We start from the raw sequence: 27120 nt of genomic DNA on the forward strand, positions 1-27120 counted from the left end.
ATAAGGAAAGTAAAAGTTACCTGTAACCTCCAAGTGTTAACTTTTTGCACAGCAAAACACTGAACCATACTGCCTCTTGAGAGATCAAGTAACTTTTTATTTTCCCTTCATTTTCATGCTTCCGGCTGAACACAACGGGGTAATTTTCCTCTCTTGTGTCTGGGTTTGTGGTCCTTGGCATAAACAGGAAATAAGAGTGACCCCAAGGCTAAGTGGTGACCTTCAGGAAGTGGCCCTTACCCACTGCATAGCAGGGGCCCTCTGACCGGACCATGTGGAAGGCAGTGGGCATTCCTCCAGAAAGGCCTTGGGCTCCCAGGGCTGGCCAGGCCACCTCTCCAGTGCCTCATTAGCATACTTGAGGGAGGAGGGTCTGATTTCCTCACTCTGGGGAAGCTGGCCGGCCACCTGGCCCCATTTGGCAGGGCTGCTCAGTCCCCCAGTCACTGCCACATGGGCCCTCTTGTCTGTCAAATACTTCCTGCTGCCTGTCCAGTCTGGGACAGGAAACCTGCTGTCACACAGACCATGGCTGGCCAAGGCAGCGAAGCAGCACTGCAAGACTGCAAGATGCCTTCCTCTCTCCTCTCCTCTCTCCTGTTCCTTCCCTGCCCCTCCTCTCTCTTTAGCGTGGCTATCCTTCTTTTCCCTTCAACCCTTCTTGCTTCTTTTCCCCCCTTTCATCGTCCCTTTATGAGACACCTTCTCAGCGTGGTGACGTTGGCCTTTACTGATATGCAGATGCTCAGGTCCAGTCACCTCGTATTGCTTCCGGGGCTACGCTCCAGACAAAGCTCTGGGTATGAAGTTGTTCTCTACCACTACGTTTATAAAGGAGGAAGGTCAGAAGTAACATATATGCTGAGGAGAATGGCTAAAGGTGTTGAGGCCTCATGCTAGGCAATATTCTCTCAGCATTCACGTCATGACCAATGGCGACGTTAGGGCCTTGTTGAGCTCTTCATTGCACAACATATAAGACACATTTAGAAGATGGCTGAGGAAAGCTGAACACCGACTGATATCAGTGCTCTGAAGGATTTGGATTTTTTAGGTGTAATAATGGCATTTAAGTTCTATCTAAAGATAGAGCCCTATCTTTTAGAGACACACAGTGAAGTACTTACTGATTCAATTATATGTGCCTGGGATTTGCTTAAAAATAATCCTGAGGGGATAATGTTAGTGGGCAGAGGTAGAGATGGAACAGGATTGCCTTAGAGTTGATTGCCGAAGCTGAGTGATGACTACATGGGGAATCATTACACTATTCTATGTATACTTGAAACTTCCCGTGACAAGCAGATGGCTTTAGAATTAGTGAAACAGACATAAGGAAACCCTGAAGAGCTGGAAAAGACAAGACTCCTGCTTTCAAGAGACCAGGGACAGCTCAGCTTCTGGGCTCCCTACCGTCTGGTGTGGGCCCAGTGGCCTCCTCCCCATCCCTTTTGGCCACCAATGCCCAGCAGGGTTCGGCCTCAGGAGCACGAGTGGATAGCTGCCCTGAGTCCTGTGGGCTTTCTCTCTTGTTCTTAGATAGATGAACTCCCAACTGCAAGTATTGGATGTGGCTGTGGTCAAGCTTTTAAAATCCCCTTAAAAAGCAACAGAACCCATGGCTGTGTGATAACGAACGTAAATTTCCTTCCATGGAGAAGTGTGACAGGGCAGCTGTCCTAATGTTACAGTGTGCACTTGGGGCTGGGGACGGACTTTTCACTGCTAGCATCACACATCGATGGAAGGGTGTTGTCTCCAATGAGCAGATGGAAATGACGATGATGTGTGCTGGAAAACTGCTGGATGACCCAGAAAGTGGCTCCAGTGTCGGCAGAGACATCACCCCAGAGGCATGTATGGTGAGTCTGACTAGAGTTCTATGCTCCCAGGGTGTGGGGGAGGAAAAGGCGCTATGAATACATAAATACACAAGCGACCTGATATTTGCTGCAATGTAGGGCTTTTTTTTTAAAGTAAGTGCATCTAAATCAGTAAATTAAATATGGTAAGTCGACATGTGAGACTATTTCATCTATAATCCTGAAAACTGACATGTCCCACCTGACTCAAGCACAGCCTTGAGTTTCCTCACTGGGGCCAGCCTTTATCCTTGGGCTCCAGAAGGGACAGGGCCTGGCCATCCCATGCTGACATTTACCTGAGGAACCGTTCTTCCAGGTGGCTCCGTGGCTTGAGCTGTGAATGGTCCAGGATGCAGGGCAGGGGCTGATGCCTGGGTAGAAACACCATCTCCCCAGGGTGCACCAGCGGGATGACCTGCGGTGACACGGAGAACTTCTCCACCAGCATCCTGGCAAAGCAAGGAGCCGGAAAGGCGAGAGTCAACACCTGCACCTGGTCTGCAGCCCAGAAGGAGGCCAGGGAAAGCCAGATGGTGCCTCCTGCTTTAGTGACCGTTGCCTGGTGGGGAGAAGACTGGGGAGGACAGCGCCACCTGCTGGTAAAGGAGGAGCCTGCAAGATGCTGACTCAGGAGCTCTTCCCCATCCCACTCTTGGTCCTGCATCCCAGCCCCTTACTCTGGGCTTTTTTAGCCCAGGAGCCAGAAGTCCTGCTCCCAGACCCAGTGCTGCCCATTCCCTTTGTTCAGCTCAAACTTTCACTGGGCACCCACGATATGTGGGTGCCAGGTGCTGAAGGATGAGTCAGGCGTGGGCAGCCATCGCATGCCTAGGGGAAGGGTAAACAAATCACCACAATAACCTTCGGCAAGTGGGCTGACCACAAAACTGCCTACACAGGCACGGCCAGGGGCGGAGGAGAGAAGCTTCGGGTGTGGCCCGGGTCAGGGAGGGCATCCACACAAGGAAGGAGCGGGGATGCTTCTACTGGGGCACCAGTCTGTGAGCTCTTGTGATCACGAGGACTCCCCAGGGATCTCCGGATGCCCAGGCTTTGCCCTGCCTTGTGTATCTGATCAGTAGATCAGAGCTGGGTCCCACAGACAGGAAAGGAACAGAGAGAAGAAGGGATACATTCCAACTCTATTGGGAGGGGTAAAAATTGTTAGGAGGGAGTGGGGAAAAGGGAGGCATTTAATACAGTTCCTACGAACACAGCAAATCTCTGCTTCATGAAGGACTGGCCACAGTGCCCTGGTGGGTAAAAATAGCAAGTTTCAGAATAGGGAGTGTGTACGTGTGTTTGCGTGTGTGTGGTGTAGTTATACACACAGACATAGGCACATACACATTCTTAGACACGGGCAACACCCGCCACATAACTGACATGGCCAGCTATGAGCTTGAGTCATCCCTAGGGAATAGGATTTGGGGGCAGCAGCAAGGAGACTTTTCCTGCTTACTTCATACAACTGTGTTCTGCTTGATTCAATAGAAACAGAACACACCTTTGACAGCCAAATGAAACAAGCCACAAGTATGCCATCCCCTCCTGTTCCCAGCCTGGGCCCTGGGATGTAGGACTCGGATGGGGAACTATGCTCAGGGCTTCTGTTGGGGTCTCGGACATAAGCAGCGGGCTCTGCAGGCTGAGCTGTGTAGCTGGCGGCCTACCACTGGCTGGTTGAAATCTGCCTCCCTCTGGCCCCCAACCTGAGGAAAGAGGCCAATGTTCATCACTGGCTCACATCACCAGCTTATTTGGAGGGTTAAATGGCACAGGGTGTGGAAACGCCATGAAAACACAGGGGACTTCTGCTCCTGTAGACTTTTGCAAGCAACTTGTGTGAACCACCACACAAATAGGAGAACAGTTTTCTGTTTTGTTCCTCTCTTTGCCATTTCGGCTTTTGGGGTTCTATGGCTTCTGTTGCTCTTATACTAAGGAAGAATTGCAAATTATTAAAAGTTTACAGGAATTGGGTTCATCTGTAAGAGGGTCTTAGTCTGGTCCCCCACACCATAATACAAAGGGACTTTTGTGACACTAAATATAATGTATATGCATTATTAAGAGTTCTGAGATGACTCTTCCATGTCTAATTGGGAACTTCCTGTGCAGCCCTGAAGTGAGGATAAAGGATGATGTGAGGGCTGAAAAATTCCCCCCTCCCCTGCCTCAGTGCACACATAAGGTCTTTTAACTTTAAGAAATAGAGAACGTAGGATGGCATCCACTCAAGATGCAAGCCAATCCTTAGAGCATGAGGGGATGCTGGGCTCTGGGTGCTTGGGGGTCTCTTCTACGGTGGGCATCCACAGCGGGTGTGTGACTCCTGGTCACGAACAACTGCTCTGGCAGATGGTGGCTGGCCCCCAGCCGCAGCCTCACCCTTTCCGACCCACATCCTCTGTGGGATGGCTGTTCCAATCTGAACACCCACAGAGGTTCACAGTGGAAAGTATCAGTGAGGAGGCTGGGGTCCTCCTAACCAAGGCCGGGGGTCACCAATCTACAGTCTGTGGCCAAGTCCTGCCCATTACTGTGAACAAGGTTATACTGCAACATAAGCATATTTATTCACTTGTATATTGTCTACTGGAGCTTCCCTGTCACAACAGCAGAGCTGAGAGGTTGTTGCCACAGAGACTGGACAGCCCTCAAAGCCTAAAATATTTATTGTTTACAAATACAGAGAGTTTGCTGATCCCTGATTGAGTCCAGAGATGATTATCAGAAAAACTTGGGGGAAAAAAGCAAACAGCCAGCCACGGTGATGTTTACAACCATCTCTGGGCAACAAAAACAACATAAACCCTCTGGAGGTCCTAAGATGGAGGCTTCAAAGTCTGTAGGTTGTGACTCTACATTTCCTTCATTAGAAGAATGCTAACTTAAGAATGTGCAAGAAAACGTGACCTGTCACTGCTTAGACCAATGTTTAATAACCTAACTCAAGCTGACAGGAAAAAACATTGAAGCTTGGACAGGCCGACAATTCAGGGCAAGCTGACCAACCTACCCTAAGCCGCATGGCTGAGGTGACCTCATCCCCTGCAGTACCCGCCCTCCCCCCCCCACCCCCAGCACACTTGGTTCCTGATGGAGGGAGGGAAGGAAGCAAGAGAGGACCCAATTAAAAGAGAGAAAAGGGAGATATACAGAAAGATCTAAGGACTCCAATCCCCCTTCAGCTTCTGCACATTTTTCTCTTTCGACCTCCCCTCCTGTTCTCCTATGGGCCTGTTCCAGTCAGGGCCACCCTCAGTGATCCACCAGAGCTGCTCTTGTCAAGGTCACCATGATGTCTACTTTGCCTCCTTGGACCCCTGTTCTCTCTATATACCTGCTTCCCGGGTGATCTAATCCAGTTCGTAGCTTTAAACGTCACGTGGTGACTCCTGAGCCTCTCTCTCCAGAAGAGGTGATCCAGACAGTCTATTTGGTCTTGCCCCTGGGATCCCCCAAATGAACTCTTGACCTCACAAGTGCCTCCAGTGCAGACTTTGTCCCTTAGTCTTCTCTAGTTTAATTAGACAACTCCCACCTTCCAGTTGCTCAGGCCCAAATCCTGGGGGGTCTCTTTGATTCCCCTTTCTCCCATACCTTCCATCCAGCTCATCAACAAATCCTGTCAGTTCTACCCTAAAAATATATCCAGACTGTGCCTACTCCTCACCACCCACCCTCACTCCCAGCCTCTTACTTCTCAGGATGACTACCATGGCTCATTTGCCCCTGTCTCCTTTCTTCTGCCCTGCCCCAGGCTCCCCAGTTTATCCTCAACATGGCGGCAGAGGATCCTGTGGAGCAGTGGCAGTCAGCTCACACGGAGGAAGAGCTCCTGCATCGAGCCCACTCTTGGCTTCCCTGACCTTCTCTCCCCAGCCCTCCCTTCCACAGCTGCCCTTATGCTCCCCTATAGGGTCCCAGAGCTACTTCTCACCTCCTTTACAGTTTCCTGCTAGAAGCCAGCCACCTGCTTCTCAAGGTCTTCCCTGACCCTCCTGCATAGTCTCATAGGCCTTCTGTACTCCTCCTATCCCCCCTCCACTTTATCCTTTCTCCTGAACACTTATCACCTCTCTTCATGCAGGAGTATAGAGCTTTCTGTCTGGTTTTGTTTTTGCCGTATCCCCAGAGTCTGTAACAGAGTCTGGTACAAAGTTGGATTCAGTAGATGTCTGCTGGCTGGCCAGCTGGCTGGCCAGCTGAATACATGGATTGGCTAACAGGGACCCTCATGATGGATTCAGCTGTGGTCCCTCAGCATCTCTGAGACACTACAGAGCAGATGAGACTGCCTGCCTCGAGCCAGTGGCCCAGTTAGATCATGGCTGGCATATACCTCCCCACCCACCCAGTGAGAGCACTGATAAAAGCCATCATCTTCTTTTCCCCAGATGGGGGAAAATGAAAAATGTCACAGAGTCGTATTCTCCCCTTTAAGGGCAGATTCATCTTAGACTGTGGTTTTGTAGATTTATTCCCCCAAGAGACACGGTTCTACAAATTTGGGTGGAAAATTGGGGCCAAGTAGGCTGTGTTTTCCTATCTTTGCGCCCTCAAAGGCCCACACTGGACACTGATACACAATAGGTGATCCAATATTTCTGTAATCAAAGAATGAATGTAGGGCTTTTCTTGAATGTCATTTTAAGAAAAGGAGGCAGCTTGAGAACTTACAAATACATACAAATTGCTGGCTGAAACTCTGTCTGAAAATGAAAGCCTGTCAACACTTCAATCCTTTGCTTTGAGAGGCAGGGGCAGGGAGTCCCCTCCGCTCCGAAAAATGGCCAGGCCCTAGCCCCTCCCGTGCCCATACCCAACCTGTGCTCAGGTGTGAGAGGCACATCATCTTCATCCAGATCCAGGAAGCTGAGTTGGGGACGGTCCTGCAGAAGCAGCTGCTCTTGCTCCTGCTCCAGGGCCTGGTCCCTGCAGGGAGCAGAGAGCCAACAACAGAGGTCAGTGCTGTCCCCAGTCAAAGGACCTGGACACTGAGCTGCAGACCCCATGAACATGGCAAGGCCTAGGAATAGGGATTTTCACCACACAACTTCAAACCTCCCTTTGTGTACCTTGTTTAGTATTTGCCCACTTTTTAACACAACAAGGCCTGTGCCTAGCCCCTTCTCCTCCTCCCAGGGTCTGGCCACACTGACCTGGGGAGGCCCCCAGGCTCATGGCTCCTAGAGTCCCTCACACATGGCCTGCCTTTCCAGCCGTACCCTTCGGTCTCCAGCCTCAGAGGCCAGTCCCCACCACAGCCCTGCATGCCAACCATCATCTTGCTGGAATCCTGACTCCCTCACCTCCCTCTTGCTCTAACCACATCAAATCCCTGAACAGGCAGAGTCCAACCTTGTGCCTTGTGGATCCTTGGCCCCTCAACAGCCTGAGAGCCTCCCCAGCCCTTGCCCTGCCCCTCGAGGGGCCTGCCTTGGCGTTGCCCAAAAAGTCCTCAGTTCTTAAAGACTTCACCTCCAGCCCAGGTCACTGTCTGCAGTTGGAAATCTTCCCCGCCAGTGACAACTGAATGATTTCAGCTGAATGTGCCTGGGCATCTCCGAAGCCACACGTATAGGTTTGAATTCTCTTCCACACAGGCTCCAGAGTCCCAGCCACCCAGGTCAGCAGACTCATCAAAGCCCCACTGCCCTCGTCCCAGGGCCCCACCCCATCACCATTCACCATACTTCTGCTCTTCTCCCTCCCATCCATTCTCCATAATGTGGCCTAAGCGATCTCTGCAACACAGTGGGAAACACAATACTACCCACTTAAAATTCTCCCAACTCGACCCTGTGCTCATGAGGCCTCTCGTGACCCAGCCCCGGTTTGCATCTTGGCTGCACCGCCTGCTCTGTCAGCCCCCAACCCCCAGGTCCCAGCACTGGGAATTCCAGCTCTAGTCAGCCACCAGAACACCTGTCCTACCCACCTTCACATGTGTCGTCACCCATGCTGTCCCCCCACCCCACCAATCTTCTAATTCTCCCAGGTTCAAAGATAAGGATCCCTGTGGGGAGCCCTTTCTGACCCCCAGGTTAAACTAGGTGCCAGTATTCCAGGCCCCGCCACAGCAAACTCACAGCACGGGAAATACTAGAAACATTAGGATAAATGTCCAGGTGAATGGGGCCGCACCATCTCCTCCAAATACCCAGTGTGGGACCCAGCAGAACAAGAATCTCCCAGTTCCGGGTGCCCTGATGAGTTTACCTGCCCGCATCACCGGCGTGGCGATACTCAGGCTGTACTCCTTGGTCAAAGCCACATGCCTTTTCCCCTTCTCTCTCATGGAACACTTGAACAGGAGCCAAGAGGCCCCACATGGGCATGAATTGGGCAGGAGAGAGAAAGGGATTCTCCCTGTCTCCCCTCCACACCAACCCAAGGTTCACGACCTGCTCGTTTGGGGTTCTATGCCTTTGGGATGACCCCCTTCAACCTGACTACCATTCCATGTGCTTATTATTGATCAGAGAACACATGGCGCTCTGCGCTCCTGGAGACATGCTGTGCAAGAGGGGGGTAGGCTGCTCGATCCTGAAGGGAAAGTGCTAGGAGTCTTAGAGAACAATCCCCCGAAATCAATGCCCACCCCACAGAATGCAGACCCCACAAAGGACCTCCTCCCACACTCACCGCTTCTCCTGCAGTAAGTAGTCTAAGCTATTGACATAGCTCTCTGAGGCCCCAGAGGTGAACTGGAGCAGTGGAACATGAGAATAGCGGACAGAAAGACAGACAAGGGGGGAGAAGAATAAAATTAATCTCAGTTAATCTCAATTAAGCCCTTTATTTATCTTGTTTATGTGTCTGAATAAGCAATACCTTTACATGATTAAAAATTCGAGAAGCATAAAGGCATGCGGTAAGATGTCTCCCGTCACCAGCATCCCCAGCCACCCAGGTCCCTTCTCACAGGTGACCACAGGTGTTCACTCCTCTGTGTGCTTTTGGAGACATTTTATCCACAGACAAACAAACAGTAATACAACACATATTTCCCCCTCCCCATAAAGCATATGGTAGTAAACTATGAACCCTATTCTACCCTTTGCTCTGCTCAATTAATAGAATGTCTTCAGGGTCATTCCATATCAATACTAAAGAAGTAAGTTAAAAAAATTTTTTTCGGGGTACTCTAATGTAGGACTAGGACATAATGTATTAATTCCCTAGTGGTGGGCATTTGGATTATCGTCAGTCTTGGGCTATTTGAAATATTTAAGACCAGGGACACCTGGGTGGCTCAGTCGGTTAAATGTCTGCCTTTGGCTCAGGTCATGATCCCAGGGTCCTGGGATTCAGTTGGGCTCCTTGCTCAATGGGGAGCCTGCTTCTCCCTCCACCTGCTGCTCCCCCTGCTTGTGTTCTGTCTCTCTCTCTGACAAATAAATAAGGTCTTAAAAAAAAAGTTTTCCAAAAAAAAACAAAAAACAAAAAAGGTTTCCTACAAGAAGGAGTAACCTCTATTTAAAAAGTTTTCCAAAAAAAAAAAACAAAAAAGGTTTCCTACAAGAAGGAGTAACCTCTATTTAAAAAGAAAAAAATAAGCAAAACAAATAATTAAGTCCTATTCTTAAAATAAATTTCCTGGATCCGTGGGCCCCTAATTGTTCCCAGTCTACCTAGGAAGAGCTGTTTATTCCCACCCAAGTTAAAATTCATCATTAAAGTTTCCATTTAGACATTCCAATCCACTGTACCAGAGTCAGCCTGAGTCTTTGTGCCTGGTCTAGCTTAGACCGGGGCACCAAGATCCCCCTTTCCTAAAGGGGATATCCTCAACCTTAGGCACAAAAGCCTTGATGCCATACAAAAGTGCCATCAAATTTGGCACCACCCCAAGCCAACTGTTAGCAGAGGTTAGCAGGAGAAATATGGGGAGAGATGCACCCCAGTCACAAGGGTCCAAGGGCTGGGGAGAGGTTGCGAGGGTATGCAGTTGATGAGGGATAGTTAGAGGGAGCTGGCCAATGAAAGGTAGCTGGGGTATGGCCAAGGAAGAATGGCCAAAAAGGGAGTGGCAGGGGTGACTGAGGAGGAGTGGCAAGGAGAGGAGACCAAGGGGAGTCCACCAGCTTACCAAGGTGTGGGTGTCCATCACTTCAGCCTTTTGGCTTGGGCCTGCCATGTTCCAGAACGGCTCCTCCAGTGAGGCCAGATTCCCCTGGGGGTCCGAGTCCTGGGGCTCCTGCTCTAACTTGTCAGGCAGCTGGTGGGCCCATGTCCTCAGGCCGTGAGGCTCCACTGCATCAACCCACCTCGGGCCTGGGGTTCCCCTGCCTGCTGGTGGTACCCTCAGGTTCAGGAACTCTACAGGTGGCGGGCTCCAGTCAATGGGGAACATGTCCCTGGCTGCATGCACCTTGGGCTTCTTTGACACCTTAGGTGTTAGAGCTGAGGTAGGACTGCTGCAGCGCCGGGTGGCATGGAGGAGCCCCTGGTGCAGGGGATGGTCGAAGCAGCTGCCCTTCAGGCTGGGCAACAGGATGGGCGTCCCTTCTTCCTGGCCCCCTATGAATAAGATAGAGTACTGTGGTATCCCCACTTACCCACCACCATCCTGGCCGCTGTGCCATGCTGGGTGAGGAGAGGAGGCAACTCAGGATTGATGTGGGCAGAATGCAAGCAGAATCCCTCAGCCATGGGTTGTCCACTCCCTCATGGCCATAAGCTTCAGAACGGCTCTACCTGTACATGTGAGAGACACCTACCTTTGTCCTGAGGAAGGGCTGGCAGAGTCTCCTCAGGCCTGGCCATCTGCAAACCACTGGACTTCCTGTCCTAGAAGGAACTGTCTGTCAGGTGAGGTGAGCTTCCAGAAGGAAGCTAAAGGCTCGGAAGCTCTAAGTTCCCTACAGAAGAGGGCCTGGGCCCACTGGTGCCCAGGATGGAAATCCCCCTCCAGCTCTACCCTAAGGACCAAGCACATGCATCATGAAGATCAAGTTGCTGGGGTGAAAGGGGCTCCAAGTGACCTTTCATTTCAAGGGTGTGATAGGCAAGTGTATGGACATCAACTTTTTTTTTTTTTTTAAGATTTTATTTATTTATTTGACAGAGAGAGAGAGAGATCACAAGCAGGCAGAGAGAGAGAAAGGGAAGCGGGCTCCCTGCCAAGCAGAGAGCCCGACACAGGGCTCGATCCCAGGACCTTGAGATCATGACCTGAGCCGAGGGCAGTGTATCCCACTGAGCCACCCAGGCGCCCTGGACATGAACTTTTAAAAAAAACTTTTAGAGGGGTGCCTGGATGGCTCAGTGGGTTAAGCCTCTGCCTTCGGCTCAGGTCATGATCTCAGGGTCCCGGGATCGAGCCCCATGTCGGGCTCTCTGCTCAGCGGGGAGCCTGCTTCCCTCCTCTCTCTGCCTACTTGTGATCTCTCTCTCTCTGTCAAATAAATAAATAAAATCTTCGGGGGAAAAAAAAAACTTTTAGAAAAGCAAACTAGCACAGCTCAACAGAAAAGTTGTATTGAGATGACATTCTGCATGCCTTGCTTCCTCAGTGTCACCCCATGAAAGAATGTTTGCTCATGAGGGGTAGGGCAGGGCTCTCTAGTCCTTGTCATTTTCCCAGAATCAGCACAGACACAGCACACAGTAGGACTTGGTGCATTTCTGTTGAACGAGTGAATGATTTAAAGATACCCAGGGCTGGCCCAACAAGCTTTCTCCTTAGGAACTGTCCATCTACAGCTAAGGAACACAGACACACACAGACATCGCTCATCATTTCAGGCTCAGGATCAGATGAACTGAAATGTACACAAAAGGCTAATATCTGAATGACATTAGGAAACAACGAATTACCAAAAACACAAACACTAACCCAACAAGGGTTTGGACCCCACAAAAGTGGAAGACATTCAAATCAATATGCCTATGAAATGTTCTTTGATCACAATGAAATCATTCAAAATTTAAAAATTTATAATAAATGCTGACAAGGCTGTGAGGAAATACATTGCTGCTGGTACTCTAAAATGGTCTTATTCTTTTTAGAGAGCACTCTCACTCTATCAGTATAAAAATAACTGCAAAAATGTTCATACCTGGGCGTAGGGAATCCCAGAAACCTGTCCCTCCACAAAAGCAATAATTAAGCTGACAAAACCTGTCAGAATTAACACTTCGAGAATTCTGGAATTTAGCAAGAAAATAAAAACAAGCAGGGAAAGGCTTAATGAAGAAAGAAGTTACTAAATTTCAGGAAAACGGTATTCTGGATTTTGAACTTAGACGGTGTACGTCCCCCACCCCCCAGTTAAGAGGCAGCTGTGGAGGCTATGTTCCTGGTTTGGCTTTCCTGGGGCCAGAGGGGGTAACACAAACTTCGTTCTCAGAGAACTGTGGTTGTATGTTTTGACCTGTATCCTGACTCCCTGGGGGGTCAACTCAGGATCTTACCTCTGTTTTCTCTCACTTGGAACTTTCGCAGGGCTGAAGCGGCCTCCTGGGCACTTTGTTGAAAGCATTGAAAGGCAAGTCTACCAGCCACAACCACCTGGGGCAAGGGATAACGGGTGAGGCAAGCAGCAGGGAGTCTGAAGGGCCTGTAAAGGAAGAGGCTGAGGAAGGCGATAAACAGAGAAAAAAAGATTTTAAAAAGCTCCCACATAAACTAGAGTCCAAAAGGTCCTATGCACACCCAGGGCTAAAGCATGCTTAGGAAAAGACCTGAGAAGACAGTAAGTTTTAACCTCTGGCTGATCATTAGAATCCACATAAACCAGAAGTCAAGGATGGCCAAGGCTGAGTTGCATTAAGGTCTGCCTAAGCTTTGATGGAGTACACCACAGAACCAATCTGCAAAGATCAGAAGAGTTTTATTCTGCTGATGGTGGTGACATTTAAGGAATTTTCTAACAACTCACCAGTTAACACTAAGCTAAAGGAACAGTGATTTCAGCGATGTCATCCAGCAAAATGATAATGTCTTCATAAAAATAGTTTAGAAATGTCATTAAACAATCAACTATAACTCACAACAACCAGCAACAGCAAAGTCAGATGGGGGGGTGGGTAATCCTATTTCCAGAGCTACTGCATTATAATATCCAAAATGAACAATTTTCAACAAAAATTACAAGGCATGCAAAGAAACAACAAAGTCCATTCATAGACAAAAAAAGAATGAAAGAAACTGTTCCTGAGGAAGCCCAGGCATTGGACTTATTATACTAGACAAAAACTAGATAAAAACTTTAAATCAACTGTCTCAGATATGCCTAAGAACCAAAGCAAATGGTGAACAAAGAACTGAAAAAAAAAAACAGAAGAGAATGAAGTCTCACCAAACAGAGACTATCAATGAAGATTTAAAAAGTTATAAAAAGGAGCCAGACAGAACTTCTGGACTTGAAAAGTACAAAAACTGAAATGAAAAACTAAGTAGAAGTCTTCAACACGAGATGCAGGTTAGCAGAAGAATCAGTGAACTTTTACAGAGGTTAACTGAGATGGTCAATTCTGAGGCACAGAATGAAAAAAGAATAAGATGAACAGAGCCTCAGAAACAAGTGGGACACCATTAAGCACATCAACATATGCATAGTAGGAGTTCCAGGAGTTGAGAGATGGAGATAGAGATGGTGGGGTGGAGGGGGACAGAAAGAACACTGCACTTCCAAGAAGCTCAGAAAACTCCAAGTAGGTTAAACTTAAAGGGATTCACACCTAAATACATCACAATCCAACTGTTAAAAACCAATGAGAGAATCTTAAAAGTAGGGAAAGAGAAGTGATTCATCACCTACAAGGGAGTTCTCAATATGATCAACAGTGATTTTTCACCAACCATGGAAATCAGCAGACAGGGAGGTGAAATATTGAAAATGCACAAAGACTACGGACCAAGAAGTCTGTATCCAATAAAACTAACCTCCCAAGGGGCGCCTGGATGGCTCAGTGGGTTAAGCCTCTGCCTTTGGCTTGGGTCATGGTCTCGGGGTCCTGGGATCGAGCCCCACATCGGGCTCTCTGCTCAGCGGGGAGCCTGCTTCCCCCTCTCTCTCTGCCTCCCTCTCTGCCTACTTGTGATCTCTGTCTGTCAAATAAATAAAAAAATATTAAGACACACACACACACACACACACACACACTAACCTTCCAAAAAGGGGAAGATAAGGTATTCCCAGATAAACAAAGACTGGGAAAATTTGTTTCTAACAAATCTGCTCTGCCAGAAATACTAAACTAAATTCTTTAGGCTGAAGTGAAACTATATTAGAGAGTAACTTGAATCCATACAAAGCAAAAAGAACAGTGATAAAGGTAACTACCTGGGTATACATAAAAGATGGTATAAATGTGTATCTGTGTGTTTAAAGGATAGCTATTTTTTTTTTAAAATATTTTATTTATTTATTTGACAGAGAGAGATCACAAGTAGGCAAAGAAGCAGGCCAGGGCAGGGGGAGCAGGCTCCCTGCTGAGCTGAGAGCCCCATGTGGGGCTCGATCCCCGGACCCTGAGATCATGACTTGAGTCAAAGGCAGAGGCTTAACCCACTGAGGCACCCAGGTGCCCCTAAATATTGTTTTTACTTATAACTCTTTTTCTCCTGATTTAAAGGACAACTGGATAAAGCAATAATTACAAGTCTGTCTTGATGGGTGCACAACGTCTAAAGATATAATTCATATGACAACAACGGCACAAAGGACGGGGTGGGAATAGAACTATAAGTTCTATATAAGTATATATAGTATATATATATACAAATATATATATACACACACACACACTATATAAGTATAAAATTTTGTATCTTACTGAAATTAAATTGGTATTAATCTGAACTAGACTGTGAACTATGTAGAATTTATAGGTAAATAAAACAGGCAAGCACTACCATATTTTTGGTTTCTAACTCTTTTTTCCCCTATATGATTTAAAATGTGATTTTTTTCCCTATGTGATTTCAAAGACAAATGCATAAAATGAAAATTATATATCTATGTTAATGAGAACACACAATTAATGTTCAAAGATATAATTTGTGACAATAAAAACATAAAGGGGGAATGGAATTGTATAGGAGCAGAGATTTTGTATACTATTGAAGCTAATTCAAGCTAGTTTGTAAAATTTAAATTATAAATTATAATCTGCAGGATAACCACTAATAAAATAACCAGCAAATATACAGAAAAGGAAATGAAGAAGGAATCAAAATGGTACAGTAGCCCAAAAAAACAAACAAACAGGGTGCCTGGGTGGCTCAGTGGGTTAAGCCTCTGCTTTCGGCTAGGGTCGTGATCCCAGGGTCCTGGGATTGAGCCCCAAATCCAACTCTCTGCTCAGCAGGGGGCCTGCTTCCCCCTCCCCCTCTGCCTGCTTCTCTGCCTACTTGTGATCTCTGTCAAATAAATAAATGAAATATTAAAAAAAAAGAAATTACAAAAGGACAAAGAAAACCATGATATATTGATGTAAGACTCATTCACCAAGAAGACATAATGATTATAAACATACATGCACAAAATAGAGAGCTTCGGCAGGGTTGAAGGGTGAAACAGTTATAAACTGATAGTTGAAGAATTCATTATCCTACTTTCAATAATGTAAACAGACAGACGATCAAAAGAAAACAAAGGACTTCTACACCACCATGAACCAACTAGACATAACAGGCATCTACAGAACTCTTCACTCTGTAACAGCAGTGTATACATTCTTTGTGAGTAACATGGAATTTTCTTCAGGATAGATCATATGTTAGGCTGCAAACAAGTCTCATGCATACAAAATTACAGACAACCTCGAAACAATTTTGAAAAGGAAAAATAAAGTTGGGAGACTCAAACTTCCTGATTTCTAAACCTACTACAAACGCATAGTAATCAAAACAGTGTGGTATTAGCATAAGGGTAGACATATCATATCCCTTATAAGGGTATCTTTCCTGGTCACAATAGAAACTAGACATTAAAAAAAAAAAAGAAAACTGGGAATTTCACGAATATGTAGAAATAAGACAACAAAATCTTAAACAACCAATAGATCAAGGAAGAAATCATAAGAGAAATTAAAAAATACTTAGAGGTAAGTGCAAACAAACAACATACCAAAATGTAAAGGATACAATGAAAGCAGTTCTCCCAGAAAAACTCATAGCTCTCAAATGTCCATCAACCACTGAGTGGATAAATAAAATGTGGTTGGGACGCCTGGGTGGCTCAGTCGTTAAGTGTCTGCCTTAAACTCAGGTCATGATCCCAGGGTCCTGGGATCGACCCCCGCATAGCTCCCACTCCCCCTGCTTGTGTTCCCTCTCTCACTGAGTCTCTCTCCATCAAATAAATAAATAAAATCTTTAAAAAAATGTGGTATAGCCATAAAATGGAGTATTATTGAGCCTATGTTAAGAAAGACATTAAAGCAGTAACCTAACTTTACACTGTAAGGAAAAGAAAAAGCAAAGCAAACTCAAAGTCTGCAGAAGGAGGGAAATAATAAAGGTGGGGGGGAGGTGCGCCTGGGTGGCTCAGTGGGCCCTCAGTGGGAGCACCTGGGTGACTCTGCCTTCGGCTCAGGTCATGGTCTCAGTGTCCTGGGATTGAGCCCCACATTGGGCTCTCTGCTAAGCAGGGAGCCTGCTTTCCCCTTTCTCTCTGCCTGCCTCTCTGCCTACTTGTGATCTCTCTCTCTGTGTCAAATAAATAAATAAAATCTTAAAAAAAAATAAAGATCAGAAGGAAAACAAAAGAAGTAGAGAATAGAAAAAACAATAGAGATAGTCAATAAAGCCAAAATTGGTTCTTTGAAAAGACCAACGAAGTTGACAAACCAAACTAGACTGACTAAGAAAGAGAGGAACACATATTACTAAAATCAGAGATGAAAGCGCAGACATTACTATCAACCTTAGAAATAAAAATGATTAAAAGGGAGAATATGATGAATAGCTCTACACAAATTAGGCACCCTAGATGAAATGGACAAATAATATACTGAGGATTAAATTTAGCGAAGTTTAAACTTTAAAAATGACAACATTGTGGAAGAAGACACAAATTAATAGAAAACAGTTTGCATTTGTGGATTAGAAGGCTCAACATCACTAAGATGGTAAAACTCCCTGAAGTGGTCCACAAAACCAATGCATCCCTGTCAAAATCCCAAAGGCTTTTTTTTTTTTTTTTGAAAGAAATGGAAAAAGTGATCCCAAAATGCATACAAAATCACAGACAACCTTGAAACAATTTTGAAAAGGAAAAATAAAGTTGGGAGACTCAAACTTCCTGATTTCTAAACCTACTACAAATGCATAATAATCAAAACAGTGTGGTATTAGCATAAGGGTAGACACATCATATCTAGGTCATATATCAATGAACTAGAACTAGTTCATATCAGTGAACTAGAACTGAGATTCCAGAAATAAACACATACATCTATGGTCAATTGATTTACAACAAAGATGCTAAGATCATTTGATGGAGAAAGAAGAGTCCAACAAAAGGTATTAGGAGAACTGGACATCCACATGCAAAAGAAAGACACTAGATCCTTGTCTCACCTGACACCACACACAATAATTAACTCAAAATAAATGGATAACTGAGGGGCACCAGGGTGGCTCAGTTGAGTGTCCAACTCTTGGTTTCAGCTCAGGTCATGATCTCAGGGTTGTGGGATCAAGCCCTACGTTGGGCTCTGTGCTCAGCATGGAATCTGAACCTTTCCTCTCCCCTCCCTTCCCCTCTACTCCTCCACCCCCGCTCAAATAACTCACTCAAATAACTCCTCCCCCCACTCTCTCTCAAATAAATAAATAAATAAATTCTTTAAAAAAAAACCCTAAATGTAGCATTAGAACTATACAACTCTGAGAAGAAAACACAGGAGTAAATCTTCACAACTCCAGGTTGGGCAATGGTTTCCTGGATATGATATCAAGAGCACAGGCAACAACAACAACAAAACAGATATTCTGGATTTCATCAGAATTTAAAACTTTTGTGCTTCAAAGGTTAGGTGAAGAAAATGAAAAGACAATCTACAGGGTGGAACAAAATATTTGCAAATTATACAAATCTGAGAAGAGCCTAGTATCCAGAATACATGAAAAACGTACAACTCAACAACAAAAAGACAAAAAAAAAAAAAAAAACCCCACCCCCAAACCCGGTTAAAACATAAGCAAGAGATTTAAATGGGCATTTTCAAAAAAATCTATACAAATGGCCAAAAACACATGGAAAGATGCTCAGTGTCATTGGGCACTATACTAGGGAAGTGCAAATCAAAACTATAATGAGACACCACTTCACACCCACTAGAATGGCAATTGATCAATCAATCAGTCAATCAATAACTAGTGTTGGTGAGGACTAGAGAAAGTGGAGACCTCACCCACTACTGGTAAGAATGTAAAATGGTACAGCCACTGTAGAGAAGAGTCTGGAAATTCCCCAGTAAGTTAAACACAGAGTTACCATATGACCAGCAATTCCACTCCTAGGTATATACCCAAAAGAAATAAAAATAGGTATTCAGACAAATCCTTGCACATGATTGGTCATAGTGGCACTACTCACACAGCCAAAGGTGGAAACCGTGCAAATGTCCACCAACTACCGAACAGATACATAAAATGTACCATAGCCATAAGATGGAGTATTATCAAATCACAAAAAAGAATGAAACACTGATACATGCTGTAATAATGTATAAACCTTAAAATCATTGTGCTTAGTGAAAGAAGGCAGACACAAAAGGTCTCATATCGCATATGACTCTCTGTATATGAAATGCCCAGAATAGGCAAATCCATAGGGAAAGTAGATTAGTGGTTGCCAGGAGCTGGGTGCTGGGGTGTGAGGGGAAGTGGGGGGGGAGTAAGAGGGAGTAGCTGCTTGATGGGTACAAGGTCTCCTTTTCGGATGATGAAGACATTCTGGAACTCGACAGTGCTGATGGTTGCACAACACTAAATGCCCCTCATTTTAAAGTGATTAAATGGCAAATTTTATGCTATGTGTATTTTACCACAAGAAAGGATAAATAGATATATAAATTATCCATGCAGGGAAAAATACATGTGCACTAATGTCAAGTAAGCAGAGGACAACACATCTTGGGAGAAATCATGGATTAGAAAGAGAAAAGGACTTAGAGGTACATGAAATAACCACATTAAGTAAAGGATTTATGGTTTGTAATTTTTGTACCATGGCCAAAATAATATTCTAATTCTGTGCTTATCTAAGTACTGAAGGGCGGCATCAGATGCTTCTAGTGAGATAAGGATTTGCTAAAAATGATCCTCTGTCCCGGTTCTGACAACTTGTCCTCCTTTGGGCCTTCAGGAAGGTGTTGCCCATGACTGCCCATCTTTCCATTCACCAGTGGCATTTGTTTCTGTTTTTTTTTTTTTAACCTTAAAAAATTACCAGTTTCTTTTCCTTCTATACCCTCTTTTCCTTCCAGTCCTTCCTGAACACTGCTTCTGATTCAACCTTCCCAGATCTAGGATATCAACTCAACTGTGTAACGACCTCTGCTCGGAAGCCATAGCCAGGCAAAGGTGGAGTAGGGTTCTTCAGAGGGTGATGAAAATATTCCGCATTGTCATGACAGTTGTTACTCAAACTACATACATTTATCTTATTGGATTAGGACCCATCCTCAGTGAACTCATTTAGTCTTAAATACCTCTACAAAGGCCTTATTTCCAAATATAGTCACATTCTGAGGTGGTTAGGACTTCAACATATGAATTTTAGAGGGTCAATTTATCCCATAATAGTGTATTTGCTGGCAACAGCCTTGTACTCCATAGAAGGTGGAGGCTGGTGGTGAGGGCCTCTGAAAACATTAAAAAGCCTTTCTGTGTATCAAAAAGGGTGATGCTGGAAGTCCAAGGGCTTTTTGCTTGTTTCTGATTTGTATGCGAATTTGTGGCCAACACAGTCATGACATGAGCGTGATCACAGAGTCATCAGCTCAAGCAACCAAAGCTTGTGTGTGACATTCTACCCACTCTCAATGTGTAAGTGGGATTTCAGGTAAATATTGGCAAAATAAATTGCCCTTGTAACCAGAAGTATCTGAAAAGCTGTTTGATCCATAAATAATGACTGTGGTGGGACATGCCTCTGTTCCTGAAGGTGTTAGAAGACTAAGGCTTGTTTCCGTCAGACCTGTGGAGGATGAGAAACATGTAGAGAGAAGGAATGTTAGCACAGTGATCCCACCTTCAGCTTTCTTATGGAAGCACACAGCTAAGATGGTCAGTAGCAAAGTTGGCAAAATCCTACGAATGTTAAAGAGCAATAAGATATTTCCTTGGCTTATTGATCATACAAGGAAGAGGGCTTTATGAAATAGCCTGGCAGTTCCTCCAACTTAGCAAAGTTGGCAAAATCCTACGAATGTTAAAGAGCAATAAGATATTTCCTTGGCTTATTGATCATACAAGGAAGAGGGCTTTAGGAAATAGCCTGGCAGTTCCTCCAACTTAGCAAAGTTGGCAAAATCCTATGAATGTTAAAGAGCAATAAGATATTTCCTTGGCTTATTGATCATACAAGGAAGAGGGCTTTAGGAAATAGCCTGGCAGTTCCTCCAATGGTACCATATGACCCATCAATTCCATTCCTAGGTATACACAAGAAATGAAAACATATGTCCAGGGGTGCCTGGGTGTCTCAGTGGGTTAAGCCTCTGCCTTCGACTCTGGTCATGACCTCAGGGTCCTGGGATTGAGCCCCTCATTGGGCTCTCTAATTAGCAGGGATCCTGCTTCCCCCACCCCCACACACTCTCTGCCTGCCTCTCTGCCTGCTTGTGATCTCTGCCTGTCAAATAAATAAATAAAATCTTAGAAAAATATATATGTCCACATAAAATTTTATCCATGAATAATCCAGCAGCATTATTCATAATAGCCCAAAAAGGGAAAACAACCCAAATGTCTATTGGCTGTTCAGAAGATGGGCAAAATGTGACATATCCATATAATGGAGTATTACTCAGCTATAAAAAAGAATGCAGTGCTGGGGCACCTGGGTGGCTCAGTGGATTAAGCCGCTGCCTTCGGCTCGGGTCATGATCTCAGGGTCCTGGAATCGAGTCCCGTATCGGGCTCTGTGCTCAGCAGGGAGCCTGCTTCCTCTTCTCTCTCTCTCTGCCTGCCTCTCTGCCTACTTGTGATCTCTCTCTGTTGAATAAATAAATAAAATCTTTAAAAAAAAAAAAAAGAATGCAGTGCCAACTCACGTCACAACATGGAATGTTTCCACAACTTGGAAACATCACACTAAGTGAAAGAAGCCCAATTCATAAAACCATATCCTGTGTGGTTCCATTTACAGAAAATGTCTAGAACGGGCAAATCCAGCAGATTAGGGCTGGGAGAGAAGAGGAAAGTTGGTGTGTGTGTGTGTGTGTGACAGCTAAGGGACGCAGGGTTTATTTCTGGGGTGATGAAAGTGTTCTAAAATTGACTGTGGGGATGGTAGCACAGCTCTATCAATTGTACACGGGTATGTGGGTGAGTTGTATGGTATGTGAGTTGTATCGTTGTATCTCGGTAAAGCTGTTTTCTTAAAAAAGAAAGTCTGAGGGGCGCCTGGGTGGCTCAGTGGGATAAAGCCTCTGCCTTCGGCTCAGGTCATGATCCCAGGGTCCTGGGATCGAGCCCCGAATTGGGGGGGGGGGTCTCTGCTCAGCAGGGAGCCTGCTTCCCTTCCTCTCTCTCTGCTGCCTCTCTGCCTACTTGTGATCTCTGTCAAATAAGTAAATAAAATCTTTTTTTTTTTTTTAAAGATTTTATTTATTTATTTGACAGAGAGAGATCACAAGCAGGCAGAGAGGCAGGCAGAGAGAGAGGAGGAAGCAGGCTCCCTGCCGAGCAGAGAGCCCGATGCGGGGCTCGATCCCAGAACCTCGGGATCATGACCCGAGCCGAAGGCAGCGGCCTAACCCACTGAGCCACCCAGGCGCCCCAAGTAAATAAAATCTTAAAAAAAAAAAAAAAAAGGAAAGTACAAGGTAAGTAAAACTGAAGATCCATGCTGATGCCAACCTTCCAAGAGGACAAAGGACTACAGCATCAGGAAGCTGGAAAACCTGCTGAAAGCTGCTCCCATTGTTGATGCTAACCAAGAAGCAAGAAGGAAAAGAAAAAACAAAGTATAAAAAGTATCACTAAAATCTCCCAATGATACTCTCTTTACTTGATAATGCCTTCTGAGAATACAGGGTAGGGGTGGGGAGTGGGGGGTGGGTTAAGTCTACTCTTTAAAAACCCTTTTCTTTGGGGGAAACTTAAAGCGTCCCAAGATGAGTCTGGAACATTTGCCAAAGACAAGAAAACCACCCTACCCAAGCAAATGCTGCAGTGTTCAGAAATCCCCAGAGACGGTAAAATATAAAAAGACTCAGAAACCGCTGAGGCATTGAGACCAAATCCCTGCAGAACTGGGGAGGGTGGGAGGGAAGGATATTTTCTCCCTTTCCAGCGGTTTCTTTTCTGAGCACAAGTGCATTCTATGTCCTCCTGACGATGCAGAACCCGCTGAGTGTGGAAACACAACCCTGGTCTTTGTTCCACTCTGGAGTGGACGGCTTTTGCCATCCCAGCTTTGGCTGGTCCTCCAGATCATGAAAAGCAGCCCACTCTGGTTTCCGAAAGTTCAGCAGGTCACTGCTCCAGATGGAGCACAAGACAGAGGAGCGCTTTAAAGTTACAAAAGAGGAGTAAATGTGTCATTGCTGCCTGAGGAAACGTACAATTTCTCAGCCCCTCTTCTTCATCTGCACAATACTTCGTGTATTTTTATCACGCTGATGACTTGGTTCCTCTTGAGTCACTTAAGTGCACAGATGAAGCCTTGTCTCTGTATCCCAGCGCCCAGACCGGGGGCCAGCACAGAACAGATTCTGAGAAAACGGTGGTTGACACTACTTGACATTTATCTGTGCTTCAGTCCGCCTGGGCTGCCGTAATGAAATGCAGGCAGTCCTCAGAGATATTGTGGGTTCTATTCTGGACCACTGTGATACAGTGACTATTGCATTAAAGTGAATCCAATGGGTTTTTCTGGTTTCCCAGGGGATCAAAAAGTCATGTTTACACTATAGTGCTATCTATTAAATGTGCAATAGCACAGTGTCTGAAAAAAAAAAAAAACAATGTCCAGACTTTGGTTACAAGATATTTCCTGCTAAAAACTGGTAACTGAGCTTTCAGAAAGTTCGTTGTTTTGCTGGTGGAGGGTCTTGCGTCAATGTTGATGGCTGCTGACTGATCAGAGTGGTGGTTGCCGAAGGCGTGGGAGGCTGTGGCAATTTCTTAACATAAGGTAACAGTGAAGTCAGCCTCATCAGTTGACTCTTCCTTTCACGGACTATTTCTCTGCAGCATGCAATGCTGTTTGATAGCATTTTACCCATAGTAGAACTTCTTTCAAAATTGGATACTCGCATACTTCCTCTCAAAGGAAGAATTCCTCTTTTCTGCTTCTTCGATGGTAAGTTAATGTAATATTCCAAATCCTTTGTGGATGTCTCAAAAATCTTCACATTGCTATCGCCAAGACTAGATTCTACCTCAAGAAACTACTTCCAGGACACCTGGGTGCCTCAATGGGTTAAAGCCTCTGCCTTTGGCTCAGGTCATGATCTCAGGGTCCAGGGATCGAGCCCCGCATCGGGCTCTCTGCTCAGCGGGGAGCCTACTTCCCCGCCCCTCTCTCTGCCTGCCTCTCTGCTTACTTATGATCTTTGTCTGTTAAATAAATAAATAAATAAATAAAAAGAAACTACTTCCTTTGCTCATCATTAAGAAGGAACTTCTCATCCTTTCAAATTTTTTTTTTTTAAAGATTTTATTTATTTATTTGACAGAGAGAGATCACAAGTAGGCAGAGAGGCAGGCAGAGAGAGAGGGGGGAGCAGGCTCTCTGTTGAGCAGAGAGCCTGACGTGGGGCTCAATCCCAAGACCCTGAGGCCACAACCTGAGCCGAAGGCAAAGGCTTAACCCACTGCGCCACCCAGGCGTCCCCTTAGCAGTAATATTTTTAAAGAAATCTTTGTTTCTGAGCAGCAGAAAGGGTTGACACACTGGGTTTAAAGCGTTTAGTACACCTTGTTGTAAACAAATGTGCTGTCACTCAGGCTTTGTTGTCCCATTTCTAGAGCACAGGCAGAGTAGATTTGGCAAAATTATTATTTTTTTAAAGATTTTATTCATTTATTTGACAGAGAGAGATCACACATAGGCAGAGAGGCAGGCAAAGAAAAGGGGGGGAAGCAGGCTCCCCCACTCAGCAGAGAGCACGACATGGGGCCCGATCCCAGAACCCTGAGATCACCACCTAAGCCGAAGGCAGAGGCTTAACCCACTGAGCCACCCAGGTGCCCCAATTTGGCAAAATTCTTAAGGGTCCTAGGATTTGGGGGAATGGTAAATGAGCAGCGGCTGCAACTTAAAACCACCAGCAGCATTAGCCTCTTACAAGAGTGCCAGCCTGTCCTTTGAGGCTTTGAAGCCAGGCATTGACTTCTCCTCTCTATGAAAGTCCTGGATAGACTCTTTTTCCAGTAGAAGGCTGTTTGTCTACATTGAAAATCTCTTCTCTTCTCGATCCTCCATCTTCTGGATGACTTGCTGCAGCTTCTCCATCAGTATGTGCTGCTTCACCTTGCATTTGGATGTCATCGTGATGGCTTCTTTCCTTAAACCTCATGAACCAGTCTCTGCCAGCTTCAGACTTTACTTCTGCAGCTTTCTCACCGCTCTCAGCCTTCACAGAATGGAAGAGAGTTACGACCTCGCTCTGGATTAGGCTTTAGTTTAAGGGAATGTTGTGGATGGTTTGATCAGACTTTCTCCAGATTACTGATAGGCTCTTTCACTTTCTTCCTGGAGCAGCAATTTAAATTTCCTTCCAGAACCCTTCCTTCACATTCACCACTTGGCTGTTTTGGAGCTTTTGGCCTGTCTTGGCTTTGGACACGCCTTCCTCACTAGACTTAAACATTCCTAGCTTTGATTTAAAGTGAGGGACGTGCAACTACTCTTTTCACTTGAACTCTCAGAGGCCATTAAAAGGTTATTAATTGGCCTAATTTCAATATTTCTGTGTCTCGGGGCACGTGGATGGCTCAGTGGGTTAAAGCCTCTGCCTTAAGCTCAGGTCATGATCCCAGGGTCCTGGGATCCAGCCCTGCATCAGGCTCTCTGCCTGCTTGTGATCTCTGTCAAATAAATAAATAAAATCTTAAAAAAATATTTCTTTGTCTCAGGGAAGAGGGAGGCCTTAAGGAGAGAGAGGGAGAGAGATGGGGGAATGACTCGTTTATGGAATAGTTAGAGCACACGTAACATTTGTTGTTTGTTTGCCATCTTATGTGGGTGAGGTTCAAGGAGCCCAAAACAATTACAAGAGTTACACTGAAGATCACTGATCACCATAACAAATATAGTAATAATAAAGTATGAAATACTATAAAAATTATCGGACTATGACACAGAGGCACAAAATGAGCAAATGCTCTTGGGAAAATGGCCCCAGTAGAATTATTAAATGCAGGGTTGCCACAAACCTTTAATTTGTAAAAAAATTCATTATCTGTGAAGCACAATAATGTGCAATAAAATAAAGTATGCCTGTACCATGGACTCGGTGGCTTAAACAACAGATTTATTTCTCATAGTTCTGGAGGCTGAAAGTCCAAAACGGAGGTGCTGGCAAAATAGGCCTCTTTCTGAGCCATTTCTCATGGTTTGTGGGAGACTACTCACCTGCTGTGTTCACATGACCTCTCTTTGGTGTGCTTGTGGGAGAGAGAGACAGATTGTGTGTGCTGGCTTCTTCCTCTTATAAGGATACTAATCCTATCATGGGGTCCCACTGTCAAGGCCTCCTCTAACCTTAATTACCTCCCATAGGCACCATCTCTAAATACAATCATATTGTGGGTTACAGCTTCAGTGCATGAATTTGGGGAAAGACACAATTCAATCCATACTGACATGCAATATACCACGCATCACTGCACTACAGGTAAATCAAATTAATCACTTTAAAGAAAACTTGCGTACAGAAAAGTATACCAGGGTAAGAATATAGCTAGATGAATTTTCACCAAGTGAACACCCCAGGAAACCATGGCCAGAAAAAAAAAAAGACGGCATATACTAGCACCCCACAGTCCTCTCCATGTTCCCTTCCAGTCAGCATGCCACCCTCTGCCCCCTACACAAGACTAAACACCACAGATTTGTTTTGTCTGGGTTTTGAATAATGCATAAATGGAATCACACATGATGGATTCTTTTTTTTTTGGTCTGGCTTCTTTTGTCCAGTGTTATGTTTGTGTGTGTTCATCTTCATTGTTGTGTGGTATTCTGTTCCATGAATACAGGCTTAACTCATTTGTTGGAAGACATCTTCACTGTTTCCAGTTTTTCACAATTATGAATAATGCACTATAAATGTTGTTATACTTGCCTTTTGTACACACACTCACATACCCAATCACACACATTTTTAATGGGAGTGCACTGAGGTGTCAACCTGATGGGTCACAGGAATAGCTTTGCTCATTTATGGTAGATAAGTTCAGAGTTTCAAGGTGGTAGTATGAATTTACACTCTGTATGCCATTTGCCAGTTCTTCTCATCCTACCCTTGCCAACACTTGAGACTGCCAGTCTTTGAAATGTTTACCATTCTAGTAGGTAGGTACTTGTTTCTCATCGCATTTTTTATTATAAATTTTCATTTTCCTGCTTCTAATAGGATTGGACATTTTTTTTTCATATGGTGTTGTCTGCCTGCATATCTTATTTTATAAAGTATCTGTTGCCCAATTTCTACTGAGTGTTCCTTAATATTTTTTGGCCTGTGGGCATTCTTGTATATTCTCAGGGTGAACCCTGTCAGTTTTATGTGTTATAAATATTTTTCTCCTGTTGTATGGCTTAACTTTTTACTCTCTTAATAGTAGGTCTTTAAAGAAAAAATCTTAAGTTCAATGTAATCTAATTTATCAACATTTTCTTCTATGATTAATGTGTTCTGTGTCCTGTTTAAGAAATTGTCTCCATCCCAAAGTCATGACATATTCTCATGTCAAGTTTTTGAATTTTTATTATTTTATAATTCACATTTGGATCTATAATCCTCACAAGACACATTTTAATTTTTATTGATGTGTAACTTTCAGAAGGTGCACAAATCTTAACTATTTAGCTTGATGAATTTATACACATAT

The 27120-nt window shown here is 45.0% G+C and overlaps 1 protein-coding gene across 4 annotated transcripts in view; it reads right to left on the reverse strand.

Moving 5' to 3' along the window:
• Positions 1-27120, reverse strand: part of FAM178B (family with sequence similarity 178 member B) — a 110659-nt gene that overhangs the window by 78518 nt on the left and 5021 nt on the right. For 3 of the 4 annotated variants that reach the window (XM_045077765.1, XM_004752921.3, XM_013056318.2), the window contains exons 2-6: positions 10598-10667; positions 9967-10397; positions 8520-8581; positions 6699-6806; positions 2162-2314 (exon numbers count right to left, since the gene is read on the reverse strand). In XM_045077765.1, coding sequence (XP_044933700.1) covers positions 2162-2314; positions 6699-6806; positions 8520-8581; positions 9967-10397; positions 10598-10643 — 800 coding nt within the window. In that variant the 5' untranslated portion in view covers positions 10644-10667. Of the gene's footprint in view, positions 1-2161; positions 2315-6698; positions 6807-8519; positions 8582-9966; positions 10398-10597; positions 10668-12293; positions 12455-27120 lie in introns of all 4 variants that reach the window. The other variant, XM_045077764.1, reaches the window with a different exon arrangement.

This window comes from Mustela putorius, unplaced genomic scaffold (assembly GCF_011764305.1).
Source record: "Mustela putorius furo isolate JIRA1106 unplaced genomic scaffold, ASM1176430v1.1 tig00000224_pilon_pilon_pilon, whole genome shotgun sequence".
NCBI classification, from domain to species: Eukaryota; Metazoa; Chordata; class Mammalia; order Carnivora; family Mustelidae; genus Mustela; species Mustela putorius.